This window comes from Tinamus guttatus, unplaced genomic scaffold, assembly GCF_059628265.1.
Source record: "Tinamus guttatus ecotype Peru unplaced genomic scaffold, ASM5962826v1 Tinamus_guttatus_pri_ptg000215l, whole genome shotgun sequence".
NCBI lineage: Eukaryota > Metazoa > Chordata > Aves > Tinamiformes > Tinamidae > Tinamus > Tinamus guttatus.
In genome coordinates this window covers 3,558,327-3,572,142 of record NW_028288749.1, presented here as the reverse complement: position 1 = coordinate 3,572,142, position 13,816 = coordinate 3,558,327, and the positions used below count along the sequence as shown (strand labels likewise).

Sequence of the window (13,816 nt, the reverse complement as noted above, 5' to 3'; positions counted from 1 at the left end):
TTGCTACACTCTGATTTTTTACTTCATGCCTGCCTGCAATGTGAGAGAACATTTAAAGCCCTGCTGTCAGTGTCTAGAGGAGACTAGGAGGAGACTCTGTAGGAGAAACACAGCCTCGGGACCGAGTCTCAGGATGATGAGCTAGTGTCTTTCTGCCTTGGAGATGGGGTAGATGGTGAATAACGTGAGACAAAAGCAGGGTAAAAGGGGGACTGGATAAAACTGGGTTTACAAGGACCTTCCTCATAGTATTTACTTGGCTCCCTCTTTTCTGGTAGCTTGAGCAGAGGAAGCAAGGCATGAACCAGTCTGAAGTGTAAGGTAACCTTCGGCCTGATAACGCTGGGTGACTGAGGCTCTTGTGACATGTGCCTTCATACGGAGACCTATCTAGCTGCACATGGATAGGGAAGTTAAGACTGGTCAGTCCAAATCCTTCTGGGAGCATCAAGCCAAATTCAAAACTGCAGTAGTGAAAAAAAAGCCCCACTCATATTTCTGAGCAGTCCTACCATATGTCGCAAAAGTGGGGTTGTCATTTTTCTGCTGTTATTTCTCATAACATCTGTAAAGCTGCGGGAATCTGCTGTCCAGATCCCTCTTTGCTATCATGAATGAGAAGTGCTCAGCAGAGCCATCCTGCTTTGGTTGCTATGGAAGTGCCTGTGAATGACGGAGATGCCTTTTCAGTAATTTTTCACCTAATTTGATTTCTGGAGGAAGAAGGAACTTTCCCACATTCATTTTTTGCAGAAAGACAGAGTCACTGGTCGCATTGTCATTACCGGCCACAGTGCCAATGAACCCAGGCTCAGGTCTTGCATCCTCTTCAGAAAGGAAAGGAGAGGTGCCCCACTGGAGGCCACAGTGCCATCAAAGGAGCAAGAGTGACCTGGGAGGTCTCCTCTATTGCTGGCAAAAGCAGATTTGAACACTCTCCTGAACACAATCTTTCTTCTGGCTTGCCAGAAATGTCAGGGTAATCTGAGGGCTTTGAAGGCTGAAGGTGGTGGAGACAGCAGTTCCTCACAGGTGCAATGCTTCGCGCAAGTGAAATCTTGACATTTTTCCTGGCCCGAGTTAAAATGACTCCTAAGAAAGCTTGTGAGTATTAAAAGGTGCGGGGGCTGTGAAAGCAGAAGGATCAACCTGTGTCCATCAGCCTACCTGAGTAGCTTCGCCGTCCCCTTGCAGTTACACAAATTCCTTTCCTCTTTAGCTTCTTCAGCTCGTGTAAAGACTGAAGCAGGTGGGAGACAGCATCCTATTTTACTTCTAATAGGAAAGCTAAACATTAATGGAAACTAATGCAGTATGATCCAAATCTTTGCTCTTCCATCCATTTGGAGCACTTGGCATTCCACCTCTCTCCTTCCCTCCACCTTGTTGCTGCTGTTGCTGCTGGAGGTGGCGGCTCCCAGTGTTGCTGCAGGTGCTCGGTTCACCTGTACCGGAGGCTGTGGGAATTGCCTTGGGTAGTAGCAGGTAGGGTTGCTTCATGTAGACACCAAAGACCTGGTTCTAGGCTCGGGAAGTCCGGAAGGTTAGGCAAGTCTTGGATAGTTTGGTTAGTTTGTACTGTACATAGCCCTCATTAGACAAGTCCTCTCAGGAGACAGAGTAGAATAGTAATTACATTTATTATGGTTTCAAGGATGACTGTTTTAACATTGCCCTTGGACGTCTCTCATCTTCTTACCCATGAGCTTAGCAGTGCTGGGCAGCTCAGCAAGAGGGTTGTGCTGATCTTGGCCTGGACTACGGGGTCCTCTCTGCACGAACCCCCTCAAATACAAGTGAAAAGCCCCCTCCCTCGAGCGGGCGCCTGCTTGAAGCACCCTGTGAGAGTGACAACGGTGGTTACACCTCCGTGCTGACAGCCCTCGGGTTTGGGAAGCTCTCGCGAAGGATGCCGTGGCGGCTCACCGGGTAGCCTTGGAGGGCCGCCATGCCAAGGGGCTGCCCCATCTCCTTGTAGCACGCGGGCGCATAGGTGATGCGCTCGCCCCCGTTGCGCACCATGTCAGCAGTCCGTATGTAGAAGGGGGAGCCATAGGGTGAGCACGTGGGGCAGTAGTTGTGAGCGCCTCGCTGGCTGAGCTCATTCGGTGGTGGCGCGGGGCTGCCCTGGCCGTCCACGACGCGAGAGTTGCAGGCATTGCACATGCCGAGATGCGCGTGAGTAGGAAGATCAGGCTCTTCCTCCTCCTCCTCCTCCTCCTCCTCTTCTTCCTCATCAGATTCATCTTTCTTGCAGCAGTAGTACTGGGCACAAGGGAAAGGCTGTTACCAGAAAGTGAGAGGCAAGAGCCACCTCCACCCCAGGAACCACCCTGGGCGAGGAAGAGAAGGAGGGAGCGACACCAGCAGGCAGCCTTATCTATTACACTTGGCTACTGCAGCGTGAGCGAGGCCAGGCTGCGCTCTGCCTACCCACAAAGCAAAATAGCGAGAAAATAGCTGGTCTCATCCCCCCGCCAAGGAAACCCCCTGCTGTTCAATAGAGCTGCTCCGGTCTGCCCAATTGATAGTGGGGCCCGTGCAGCAGCAGGCAGGGGGCTCAGCCCAGCCCTCTGGGACACAGCTGGAGAGGATGCGGCCTGCCCCGTGTGCAGCGCAGCAGGAAAGCTTGGAATTGCATCGTGCCAGCTGGGAACACCCCTGACACCCGTGTGATGGGGAGCACGGCAGAGAACTGCTGCGCAGCACCAGCACCGCATTAAGTTTTAAAAAGAGAGAGGTTGCAGCTTGCTGCTGCTGAAAGCCTCCCTGTTGGAGCTGCGGGGGGCGGGGGGGGAAAACTCTCCATCTGGTGCTACAGACCTAGCGAGGCCTGCACCCTCACTAACAAGTGCTGCAGAGCCTCAGAATAGTGGGGAGAGTTGCCCGGAGCCAGGAAAGACGTTAGCTCTCAGTGAACACAGGGGTGGAAAATGCCTCCTGCCACACCAGCGGTTCGGCGGGAGGAGCAGGGAGGCACGGGGCTGCTTACCTGAAGCCTACAGTAGCAGAGCACGGCGATGATGCACAGCAGGATCACCGTGGCTAGGATTCCCCCGGTGATAACAACAGTTCCCGCTGTCATCCGACCGGTTCTCCATCAAACTCTGGAGGGCAGGGCAAGGAGACAGGCATCACCCACCCCGGGCACCAACTATGCGCAACCCTATGGCTGGGAGAGCCTCCAGCCACGCAGCCACCAGCTTGGCCAATCCGAGACGGTGATGACCATGGCGCAGATCTCATCTCCCTCAGGTGCCCAGGCTGCATGGCAGGGCCCTTCTCCTCCCAGCCGGTGCTGTGTGCAGCACAGGTAGGCAACGCTTGGTGCCACCAAAGGGGACACCTGAGCCAAAGCCACCAGTGTGAGCACCCTTCCCTTGCAGCCACAGAAGCTGCTCTGCTGGGACACCTGCATCTCACCCACCTTCCTGCCTCCCCACAGCTGGGAACCTAGCAGCCTGTGGCCCTGGGGGAAGCCGAGGCTCAGCTTGGAGCGCCCGCTCGCTTGGTCCGTGATGGGAAGCGCTGCAGACCAGCTCCCGCACAAGGTTTCTGCAGGGGGGATCCAGAGGACCTGCAATAAACAGGGAGGGAGACGTTAGGCGTCACTGGGCTGCTCTGTGGAGGGTGACATCCACCTGACTTGGGAATGCTCAGTGTGTGGCAGGATCCCAGATGGCTCTTACCTGGAAAAGAGACGGATCCCAGATTGCTCTTACCTGGAAAAGAGCCGAGGCGGCCTTACAGTCACGCCAGGCCTGCGGAGACGGCCGGGGTGGCCACAGGTGGTCCTGCAGGGACAGGTGGGAAAGGGAAAAGGAAAGGGAAAGGGAGGTGTCACCCGTCACCCCGGGAAGTGCCGGCACGCCTGGCTCCAGCACATTTCATTAGGGAGCCCTGCGCCTGCCCCACAGCAGCACTAATTGATAGGACCCCAGCGCCAGCCAGTTGCTGGCTGCCCAGATCTAATTAGGTGCTTGCACACGGCCAGTAATTGATTGAGGGAGGTGGTGATGCATGGAGCAGAGCTGCCTAATCAGGTGCTCGGCCCCAGCGTTGCGCTCAGTGGCACCGTCCCTGCTGCGAATGGGGGGCACCCCACAAGAGAGACGCGCTGCGGATCTTTGCACAGGGATGAGGAGCTGGGAGCATAGCCACCCACCCTGCATCAATGCGCAGCTCTTGGAAAGTTACCATATGGAGGCAGAGAGGATGGCTCAGATTTGATTTCCTCCTGAAGGTTCTTGCCCGCGCGAAATTAAAAAAAAAGAAAAAAAAAAACACACCCACGAAATCAATACAACCATAACCTGGCTTATATTGCCATCCATCAGCAGACCCGACACAGTGCTAATAATAGAGACGGATGCATTCGGCTCCCGTGCCTCGTTACAGCTCCACTGTGTCCCAAAATGCCGAGGGGAGGGAATGATGGAGTTATCGCATCCCCCCTGCAGCTCCACTAATAGGGAGGAGAGGCTGGATTTGGCCTTTGCTAACCCAAGCACGGGCGCGCGCGGCGAGTCAGGCCATGACGGATGCTGCAGGCGGCCGCTTGCATCCAGAAAACTTCATTTTGTGGGAGCCGTGATTTGATTTAGCACTCTGAGAGCAGCAGCCAATTAGCCGGTGACGGGGAGCGGAGCAGCCAGGAGATGCACCCGGAGCTCCGGCCTTGCAGGGCGATGATGCCCTCCCCGCTGCTTGCCCTGCCTTGCGTGCCATCAAGATCCTGCCCCTCTCCTGCGCCTCTTTTCTGGCTATTCTGCGAGTTTTACATGAGTTTGGACCCTAAGAAACACCACCAAGTTCAGCAGCACTCTGGGAAGAGCCCTATGCTAGGGAAGCCTGACCCTGTCTCCTCTCAGGGAAGTGGCTCTGCTCCCAGCCCCACCAGGGCCATTTTCCAGGAGCATCCATGCTCCTGCCGGCCCTTCCCCTCTGTGTGTTCGGCTTGTTCCGAACACACCCAAAGGAGATGGGATTTGCTCTCAGTTTTGCTTTCCTTGCTGTCGCCACCAAAGGAATTTACAGGCAATGCTCTTTGGCTGGGATAATCCTATTAAGGGACCTAGCAACTCCAAGCATATCTTTACCATGAGCACGACGTGAACGGCAAGATCAGTCACAGTGGGGCAGCCCCACGAAGCAGCTCGAGTCCTCTTGTGGAGCCCTGAGTCACTGCGGGCAAAATTCTCCCCCTGCACTCACCCCCCAGTTCTCCCCTGAGTTCCCTGCACAGGGGCCTTCGTCCCTTGGTGGGATCTTCGTCCCAGCCCACAGTGGGTCAGAGCTGTTTGGCCTACCTCCGTGCTCAGCATGCTCCCCTCCACATGCAGGGCCACGACTGCCCCACACACCTCTTGACCCTTCCAGGTCATTCTGTATTAAAACCTCATTTATTGCCTCAAAAAGCTTCCCTAGGATGGCCATCAGGGATAGGTCAAAGGCCCTTTCCTTTCCTTAGCCCCCGCCTGATACTCCCTTCCCATAGTGCCGGAGCAATTTGGGAAGGCACTCGGCAGAAGTCTTCCCCACAGAAGAGGGACACGGATATGGACAAGGCCCTTGCGGCCCCAGCTCACGCCGGGGGAAGCACAGGAGCACGAAGGCTCCTCCTGGGCATGATGCAAGACCTGCTGCTCCAACTGTCAGCATCCTCCCGGCATGGCTGCTCAGAGGATAAACAGAGATTTATCTTAATGACTCATTAAAGCCTAATTGCATTCGCCCGAGCAATATGCAGAGAGGAGCCTCCCACGTGCGGCAGTACTATGGTCGGGAGCGCTGGAGAGACCTTCCCCTCCCCAAAAGCGCTGCGGAGACAGACTGTCTCTGTCAAATGGGACCAGACAGCAGGGCCAGGTGCCGGCTCTGGAGCCAGGGTTGGAGATCGCAGTAATGCAGCCAGCCTCTAAAAAACAGACTCACTTCTTCCTCTGTTACTTCTCCCCTCCCCTTGCACAGACTTTTTCCTGTGGAAAAACTCCTTCACTTGACCCTCCTCGAGAGTGTCCTCTGCCCCAAGCCCTGCCCTCTCCCTACATCACGGGGGCAAAATTCAGAAATTCAGGGACTTTCAGGTGAATCGCAGGCAGGAGGCCCCGGCACCTGGCCCTGCACAGCACCACCCCAGGGCGGCTGCCGCAGGAGGCACTGGCACCACCAGCACTTGCTGAGTGACAAGGTGGACACGAACAGTGGCCGGAGGATGCGGGCTCTCCAGGTGTTACTGCACTAAAGCCAGTAGAGATCGGGCCCCATCTGCTTAGGCTGCCTTGGGTAGCGCTCAGCCACACCGCTAATTGCTTCAATTAGCGGGCAGAAGCCTTTTCCTACAGCTCCATCGCTGCACTCCTCGTGGTGCCATTAGCCTCGAGCACAGGGGTGCCAGACCCCAAAACACTGCCATTCCCCCTGCTCTGTCAGGCACCACGCGGGCTGCAACTGTGCAGGTCTCTTAACCTGCTGTGAGGCTGGTGGATGGATGGATTGTGCCAGCCTCCATGGGGCTCCTATCCACCAAGCAAGGGGAAAGCCCCAACCACGGGCTCCTTGTAGGACCCATCCTGCTGTTTCTGGCCCCCCTCGCCAGCACAACCACATCACAAGCCGGGGCAAAGAGGCACAGCGTGACCAGAGTGACAAGGCAGGAAGCGGGTCTGTGGATTAAGCAGCCCGGAGCCAGACATGGAAGAGCCCCAAGATGTACCTGGCGAGAAGGGGGCTTGCTACAAAAACGCCTTTTCTTTCTATGTGGTTTAAAAAGTGGTGGAGACGCAGACTGCCCATGGGTACCCTTCACCTCACCCATCCCCTGGCACCACCCGCAGACACAAGTGGCATCAGTCACACACGGCTGGATGGGGCAGTCATGCTTGTGCACCCATCAGCCAAAAACATGAAAAACACGGCGTGAAATCACCCAATGTCATGGGCAAATGACATGTGAAATGCTCCCATGAAAGATACAGTGACAGAACCTTCATAAACATTTCGTCCAGGTGGCAAAACAGTGACCGGGAAGGTCAGAGCAGGGGGACACGCTGGGGCTCGATTTCTGCTCTCGTAGCAGATGTGCGGGAGAGGCAGCCTGGAGCAGGGAGGCGGAGAGGTGGCTGGAGCAGGGAACACCAGTGCAGCCTGACCTTATTTCTTATCCTGACTTCTGATTTCTATTGCCTTTCTCAAAAAGGACTTGCCCCGAGTACCTGGTGAGAAAAAGGGGGGGAAAAAAAAAGCCATTTCCAAGTCTTTTCATTGCTCTCTCCCAAGAGCATTGTGCTGATGCTTCCCAACAGACAGAGGGGTTGCTGGTCTCCGCTTGCACATGCAAAGCATTGCCCTTGTACCTTTCCCCAGGGAGAAGGCCTTTCCGAAGGGCCATGCTCAGCAGCCGGTTTCCTTTCACCCGGAGCGGAGGTCTGCGCTCTCAGTCACGCTCAGGCCCCTCCTTGGTCTGAGATCGGCTGCTTCGAAAGGACATGGGGTAGGATCTCACACTTCAGCAGAGATGCAGGAATGGGGAGTGAGGCGAGGGCCGGCCTTGCTGCCTGCTCTGCTGCCTCCCGTAGCCACCAGGAGCTGACTTCTGACACCCTCTGTTGGCTCTTCAACAGGTGGGAGCCCTTCCTAGCAGCAGAGTTTTCTCCCCCTCCCCTGGGAAGTGCAGTCCGGCCTGACACATCCTGCCAGTGCCACAGCAAGGGGTTACCAGCAGCTCAAACCAGCTCGATAGCCCAATCGGCATCGCACAGGAGTGAGGCAGCTGGGGCACATGGAGGATCCCATGATCCAGCTCTCTTCAGTGGGGTGGAATATTCCTCATCACATCAGAAAACCTCTTTGCTGTAAAGGCAATCAATAGTACCCACACACGTGCAAAAAAGAACATCCGGCTGAAAATACTAAATGTTCTCACATACCCTTTTTCAGGGAATAAAATCATTCAGGATAACCTTAAGAGAAATCAAAGCCAGGCAGATAACTTGAGCACAGGTCTCCTTTAATTACTGTGGCGCAGCCAGAGATAAAACAGAGATCCTTGCAAATAAACACGAGGATTTGATTTCCTTGGCTTCGGCAAGGGCAGCCATGACTCCAGCAGAGAGGTTGGGGTGAAGGGCTGGGGCCGCGCAGCCCCACGGGGCCCTTGCGGCTTTGGGCTCCTTGCGAGGAGGTGAGAGGCAGAGCCCGGCACTTTGGGAAACTTAGGTGGGCCGAGAGCCGTGGGAAGTGCAGGATGGGGAGCGCGGACCACAGGGCTCAGCCCTACAGGCGCCCAGAGTTAACGGGTGCTTAGAATAAAACGCGGCAAGTTGGAAAGTAAAACATAACACTGGAGAGAAAGAAAAAAAAAAAGGAGAGAGTGAGAGAGAGAGGAAAGAAAGCAAAGAGAATGAAAAAAAAAAAGAAAACATATAGGAAAAAGAAAAACAGATAAAGAAAGAAAGGAGAAAGAAGAGGGGCTAAAGAAAGAGAAGGGACCAGACCCTCCTGCCTCCCCCAGCCCCAGGCAACCCCTGGCCCGCGGGGGCAACCGCACCGTACCTGGGTACTGCGGCCCGGCAGGACTGGGAAGCACTGAAGCGAAGCGGGCCGGGCTGGGCCGGGCAGGAGAGGGGCCGTCGCAGGCAGCAGCCGAGGCGAGTCCGGCAGCAGCGCTGCGGCGGGCGGGGGGAGGAAGGGGAGGACCGGAGAGGAGGAGGAGGAGGAGGAGGAGGAGGAGGAGGATGGTGATACCGCTATTAATAACGAGCCCCAGAAGAGAGCGGCGCTGGGCGAGGCGCGTCTTCCCCACGTGCCCTCAGCACCACTGATTCCCAAGTTTGCTTTTTTGATTTATTAACTTTTTAAAAAATTCTTACCAATTTTGTGTGGGAGAGCACAGCCCTCCCCCTCCCCCCCAAAAAAAGAAAACCAGGGCCCCGCGGCAGCCCCCCCGCCCGGTGTCCCCCTGGCCTCAGCACCGGGACAAGGCTGGAGTCCCAAGGAGCCAGAGAATGCCCCAGCTGGTGAGGGATGAGCCAGGGAGCAGGATGTGAAGCCACCCCTGCATCTTCTACAAATGCCATTAGCCCAGGTTCTGCTCTGCGCCGGGCACAGCCGCCCTCAGTGCTCAGCAGCTGCCAGTGCACGAGGCCTGCGGCGCTCAGGTGCTGCCAGGAGCTCGGCCCAGCCGCACAGGCCCAGCGAGGCTCAGTGCGCAGGGAAACGCATGTGTCTCCCTGTGAAACATACCAGGCCACTCTTCTGCTGTGAGGAAGCTTTGGACACCTGAAACCATGAGGATAAGCTGGAGGCTGCAAGCTGCCCGTGCCTCTGTTTCCCTGTTTTTAAGCAAGCAACGACCGCGATCCTTTCCTCCTGGCCGAGAACACTCTGCAGTTCAGGAGGAAATAACACCCATCTCATCCTCCATCACCCCGCACCACCCGAGGTCACCTGTCACCAACTCCTTTCCAGGTCCAGGCCGCAACTTCAGGCTCAACCGGAGCTGTGGGACATCAGGCACACCGCTTCCTCCCCCAGCTCGAACAGTGGGGAGGGAGCCATAGCCTGTTTGGATGCAAATGGCTTTGAGAGTTTAACGGGAGGATGAGATGAATTATGAAAGAGAGGCAAGAGATAAGTGGCTGCCGCCTGCTGCGGCACCTAAGTGCCTGATGCGCCGCTAAATGGCTGCTCAGCGCCCGCACGCGGCCCAGGCCACGGAGAGGCCCGGCCGCTGCTTTGCAGTGCCGAGGAGGAGTTTGCCAAAGAGTTTTAAAACAAAAGCTGCAAAATAGTAGAGGCCAGCACGTATGTGCACACTGGGGATCGTGCCTGCAGATGCCCTTGCGCTGTTGCACCTTGCACCAGTGCGCTTGAGCTTTAAACATCAATATGTTGCCTCCTGCGTAGGCAGGTGGCTCTGTGCTCCCAAGGTGTCAGGGCCACGCGGGAGGCAAAGCAGCACTGCTGCCCTGCCAGCACTGACAGTTCTTATTTTGTCCCACTCTACTCCCTATTTTCGTTTTTAGCAGAGGCCAGGGCAGCTGCAGGAGGGAGGGAATCACCTGATGGTGGTGCAGCATATCTCCCAGGGCCGGGCTCAGTCTGCTCCACAAGGGGGCTTTGCAGCCCTGGTGTGCTCAAGATGAGGATGCCAAGTGGCATGGGAGGGCACCAGCCCACAGGAACGACCTTGCGCCTCGGCCGCAGCGACCACCCTGCGTCCGTCTTCCTGCTGACAGGAGACAAGAGGAGCCTGGTTACCACAGTTAGGAGGGAGTCACGCCTCCTCGAGCATGCCATCGATCCGCTCCAGAGTGCACGCGTGACATCTGCCAAGCCCCGGTGGCCTCGGCAGAGCCCCATGCACTGCTGCGGGCATAGCAGCTCCATTCACTTAGCGGGGCTAGGAAACATGCCCCTGGGGAGCTGCAGTCAGAGGGCGTGAGCCTCCGCCAACGACAGAACAGGAAAAGGGGGGCGATGTTGTCCTGGGCATCCAGGGAAGTGCTCAGGGGCTGTGGCCACGATGTCTCTTTAAGCACTCCCACTGCTGCGGCCCATGCCTGCGTTGGCAGCGCCCAGGCTTGTCCTCATTTCAGGCTGGGCGAGGGGGAGCCCAGCCCCAGAGGTAGCCAGATGATGCCCAGCCTCTTAATGGAGCTTGACAGCCGTGGGATTAAAAGCACAAGTGAGATCGCAACCCCTCTGCAATCAGGTCCAGCCTGTAAAGACCTGAAGCAGAAAAGAGCCATCTCGGCTGCGGCAGCGGGGAGGGCCGTGAGGGGAGACGCACGCAGCGAAACGCTGCGAGCAAGAAGCCTGGCCAGCAACTCGCACCTGCGCCAAGACGCACCCGGGGAGGATTGCGGATGCACCATGCTGCAGCCCCTTCCCAGGTGCCTGGGTTTCCTGCGCCCTGGTGCGCCCAGATACCACCGGGATCCCAGTCTGGTCCTGTGGGAGCTGCTGTAGCGGGAGAAGACAGGGGAGACAAAGACGGGAGAAAAAGGGGAGGCCAGAGAAGCAGGAGGAAGCAGCGAAGCCTTCACATTGTAGCGAGCAGCTTAGCCCCACATGGGCACCCATCCCACCCAACGCTCACCATCCTGCCCAAAACGTCCAGCCCTGCTCCAAGGTGAGCCCCAGTGCAGGGGGAAGGTGGCCAGATCCACAGGGACCTTCCTGGGACACACCAAGGCCACGGGCTGCTCCCTGAAGGGGCCCAGGCCTGTTGTCCTCTCTGTGCAGCGGCTGCCACAGGCACTCAGCTGAGCTCCTGCCCCGGCAGCTGTTAGCTCCCAGCTCAGCGCAGGCAGGGCAAACCAGGGCTTTCTACTGAAAAAACAATTAAAAGAGAAAAAGGCCCACTCCAGTGACCACTGCATATGCTTGGGAGCTGCGAGAGTCGATATTTTTATTTTTTAGCAGAGTGCTTGAGTTAAAACGATAGCTGCAGCTCAAGACCCTGCTTGCAGTGACCTGTACTGACAATGTGCTTTCTCTTTTTTTTTTTTTTTCTCTTTTTCCTGCCAAATGGAAAAAGAAATCCTTCCAGGTCAGAGGAAAGAAAAGCAGTTACTTGCGGGTCACATGCAGCAATCCCGGTCAGGCTTGAATGCCGTTTTACCCCTTCCCAAAAGAGGAAAAGACTCAATTTTCATCTGAAACGCAAGTGTTTGCAACACACAAAGATAAAGGCTTTGGCTTCCAAAATGATTGGCTTAGAGTTTTTTAGACCAAAAAAAAAAAAATAAAACCCTGACCAAACAAGATACAAGCATCATAGTAGCCAGGCAGCGATGCCAGAGACTCCAGTGCCAGCCCCAGCCGCCCCCTTTCCCTATGGCACCCCCAGCAGAAGCCCCCACACGTGCAGCTGCCAGGATACAGGCTCGGTGACCTGGGCACACGGGCACTCTGCTCCCTGAGGCATTTTCCTCTTTCTGCACCGCCTCGAGCAAGGGATGTACAAACAGAGAGCTGCTAGGGATGAGAAACGTGATCCAAGCTGTACCAGGAGGAGGGGAGAAAATCCGTCACAGAAGGGGGCGCTCACCTCCTAACTCCTGGGTACAGGACAGACCACAGAGGAAAATCATGCAAGGAGGAAGGGTTTGGTGATGTGGCAAAAACTAGTCCCTGCTGGCAGACAACATGCAAATGGCCAAAACCCCCTGGAAAAGTACCTCCTGCCCTTTAGGAGCATCAGAGAAGCCTGGTGGGGCCAGAGCAAAGGAGAGGGAGGCGAGTGGGGGCAGACGGCATCAAGGGCCAGCAGCCACCTCTGGGCTGCATCTCTCCCCCGACACCTCACCCCTCGCCCTCCGAGCCACGCAGACAGCTGCATTTTTAGTCTATCAGTTCCTCAGAAAAAAGGTCCCGGGTGCCAAGTGGAGCTGGAAGCCCCTGAGATCTCACAGACAGGAGCAAGGAACAGAGCCGTGAGGAGAACCGGGCTCAGACGCCACTTTGTAGCGAGGGGCACGTCACAGGGCTTCGCTGACGCTGCGCTCACGGGCTGACGCTCGCAGCGGCCCATGGCCTCCCCCAGCCCCCCGGCAGCAGCAGCTTGCAGCCATCTGGCCCCCAACGCTAATTAACCATTTCCGCAAGCAAGCAGAAAAGGCGCTGGAGCAGCACATTCCCAGCACGGGCGTCTCCCGAGTGCCGCCTCATGATGCTGATGTCAGCCCTCCCACACGCTGGGCAGCGAGGACACATGGGGCCCCCACTACTGCCCTGCCCTGCCTCACCCTCTCCCGCCCGCTCAGGTCCCCAGACACAGCATGGTGGCAGCTGCCATCAACTGTTGGGTTGGTCCAGTAGTCAGGACATGAGGCAGGAGAAGGATGCGGGCACCTGGGACAATAAGGTCTAGGTCAGCCAGGTCCCCAAGACCAGATCTGTGCTGACTGCAGCCATGGAGCCAAGCCACACAATGAGGGCGCAGGGCCACGAATGAGAAGATGGGAGGAATCAGGGGCATTGAAATATCTGCAAGAGCCCTACTTTTCTCCTGCCTCATGTCCTCCCTCACTAGCCTGGCTCCACGACCCACCCCCCACACCAGCACTGAGGCCAGAACTGGGCATCATACCAAGGGGCTATAAGTGAGAAGTTACTGCTGGAGGTTATTTAGGTCCTGTGTCCTATTAGCTCAAGATGAACCCCAGCAAGAGGATGGTTATGCCCAGGATACTCCCCTCCTCCTCTCCTTGGGGCAGCACCAAAAGCCACCGTCACTCAGACCCATTTGCTCAGCTCAGCATTCCCATCCTTCCTTACCAGATGCCATTCTCCCCCTATGGGTAGCAATGGCCACAAAAGCCAGCTTTCCAGAGAGGAAGAGACACGAAACATCCTTCTTCTGCAGGGAGCGCCCTCACCGGAGCCCGGCGGAGCCACTGAGCATGTGGAAGACGGCACCTCCTGCCTGCATCCCATCTGCCCGATCTCAGCCGCCTGGAAACCAGCCAGCAGGGCCTGCCTTACTTAGAGAACAAGGAGCCCCTGCCCCTTATTTCAGAGTCCAGAAGGACACAAAACGCCTCTCTTTCCTACCCATTGCACGCATGCAGGTGGTCCACAGTGACATTCAAACAAGCTTGTGGCAACTCCCTGAGCCCTGACTCTGCTGAGCTCTGCTGATCTTTCCTCCTAAACTCTTGGACCTCTCACCCCAAGCTTTTACAACTTTTATGCTAGTCTGTTATCCATTCTAATGTAAGTATTAAACCCTGTTTTGAGCTTTTCTGCGTGGTTCACAATGAAGCAGTATCACACTTTGGGCATGCTTGGGGCTCACCCAGACGCCCAG

General features: G+C 56.4%; 1 protein-coding gene across 1 annotated transcript; it reads right to left on the bottom strand.

Annotated features, from left to right (window-relative positions):
• Positions 1-1,757: 1,757 nt before the first annotated feature.
• Positions 1,758-3,513, bottom strand: LOC104569009 (protein FAM163A). The gene is made up of 3 exons (XM_010215960.2): positions 3,428-3,513; positions 2,993-3,107; positions 1,758-2,265 (listed from the first exon to the last, which is right to left on the bottom strand). The coding sequence occupies exons 2-3, from the start codon at positions 3,083-3,085 to the stop codon at positions 1,861-1,863; spliced, it is 498 nt and encodes a 165-aa protein (XP_010214262.2). The 5' UTR covers positions 3,086-3,107; positions 3,428-3,513; the 3' UTR covers positions 1,758-1,860.
• Between the last annotated feature and the right edge of the window lie 10,303 nt (positions 3,514-13,816).

What these genes read in the sequence shown, in the direction of transcription:
- LOC104569009 (XM_010215960.2), bottom strand. Translation starts at nt 3,085, where the DNA reads ATGACAGCGGGAACTGTTGTTATCACCGGGGGAATCCTAGCCACGGTG. An exon ending in TCTGCTACTGTAGGCTTCAG is followed by an intron (nt 2,266 to 2,992) that starts GTAAGCAGCCCC and finishes CCTTGTGCCCAG; the next exon opens with TACTACTGCTGCAAGAAAGA.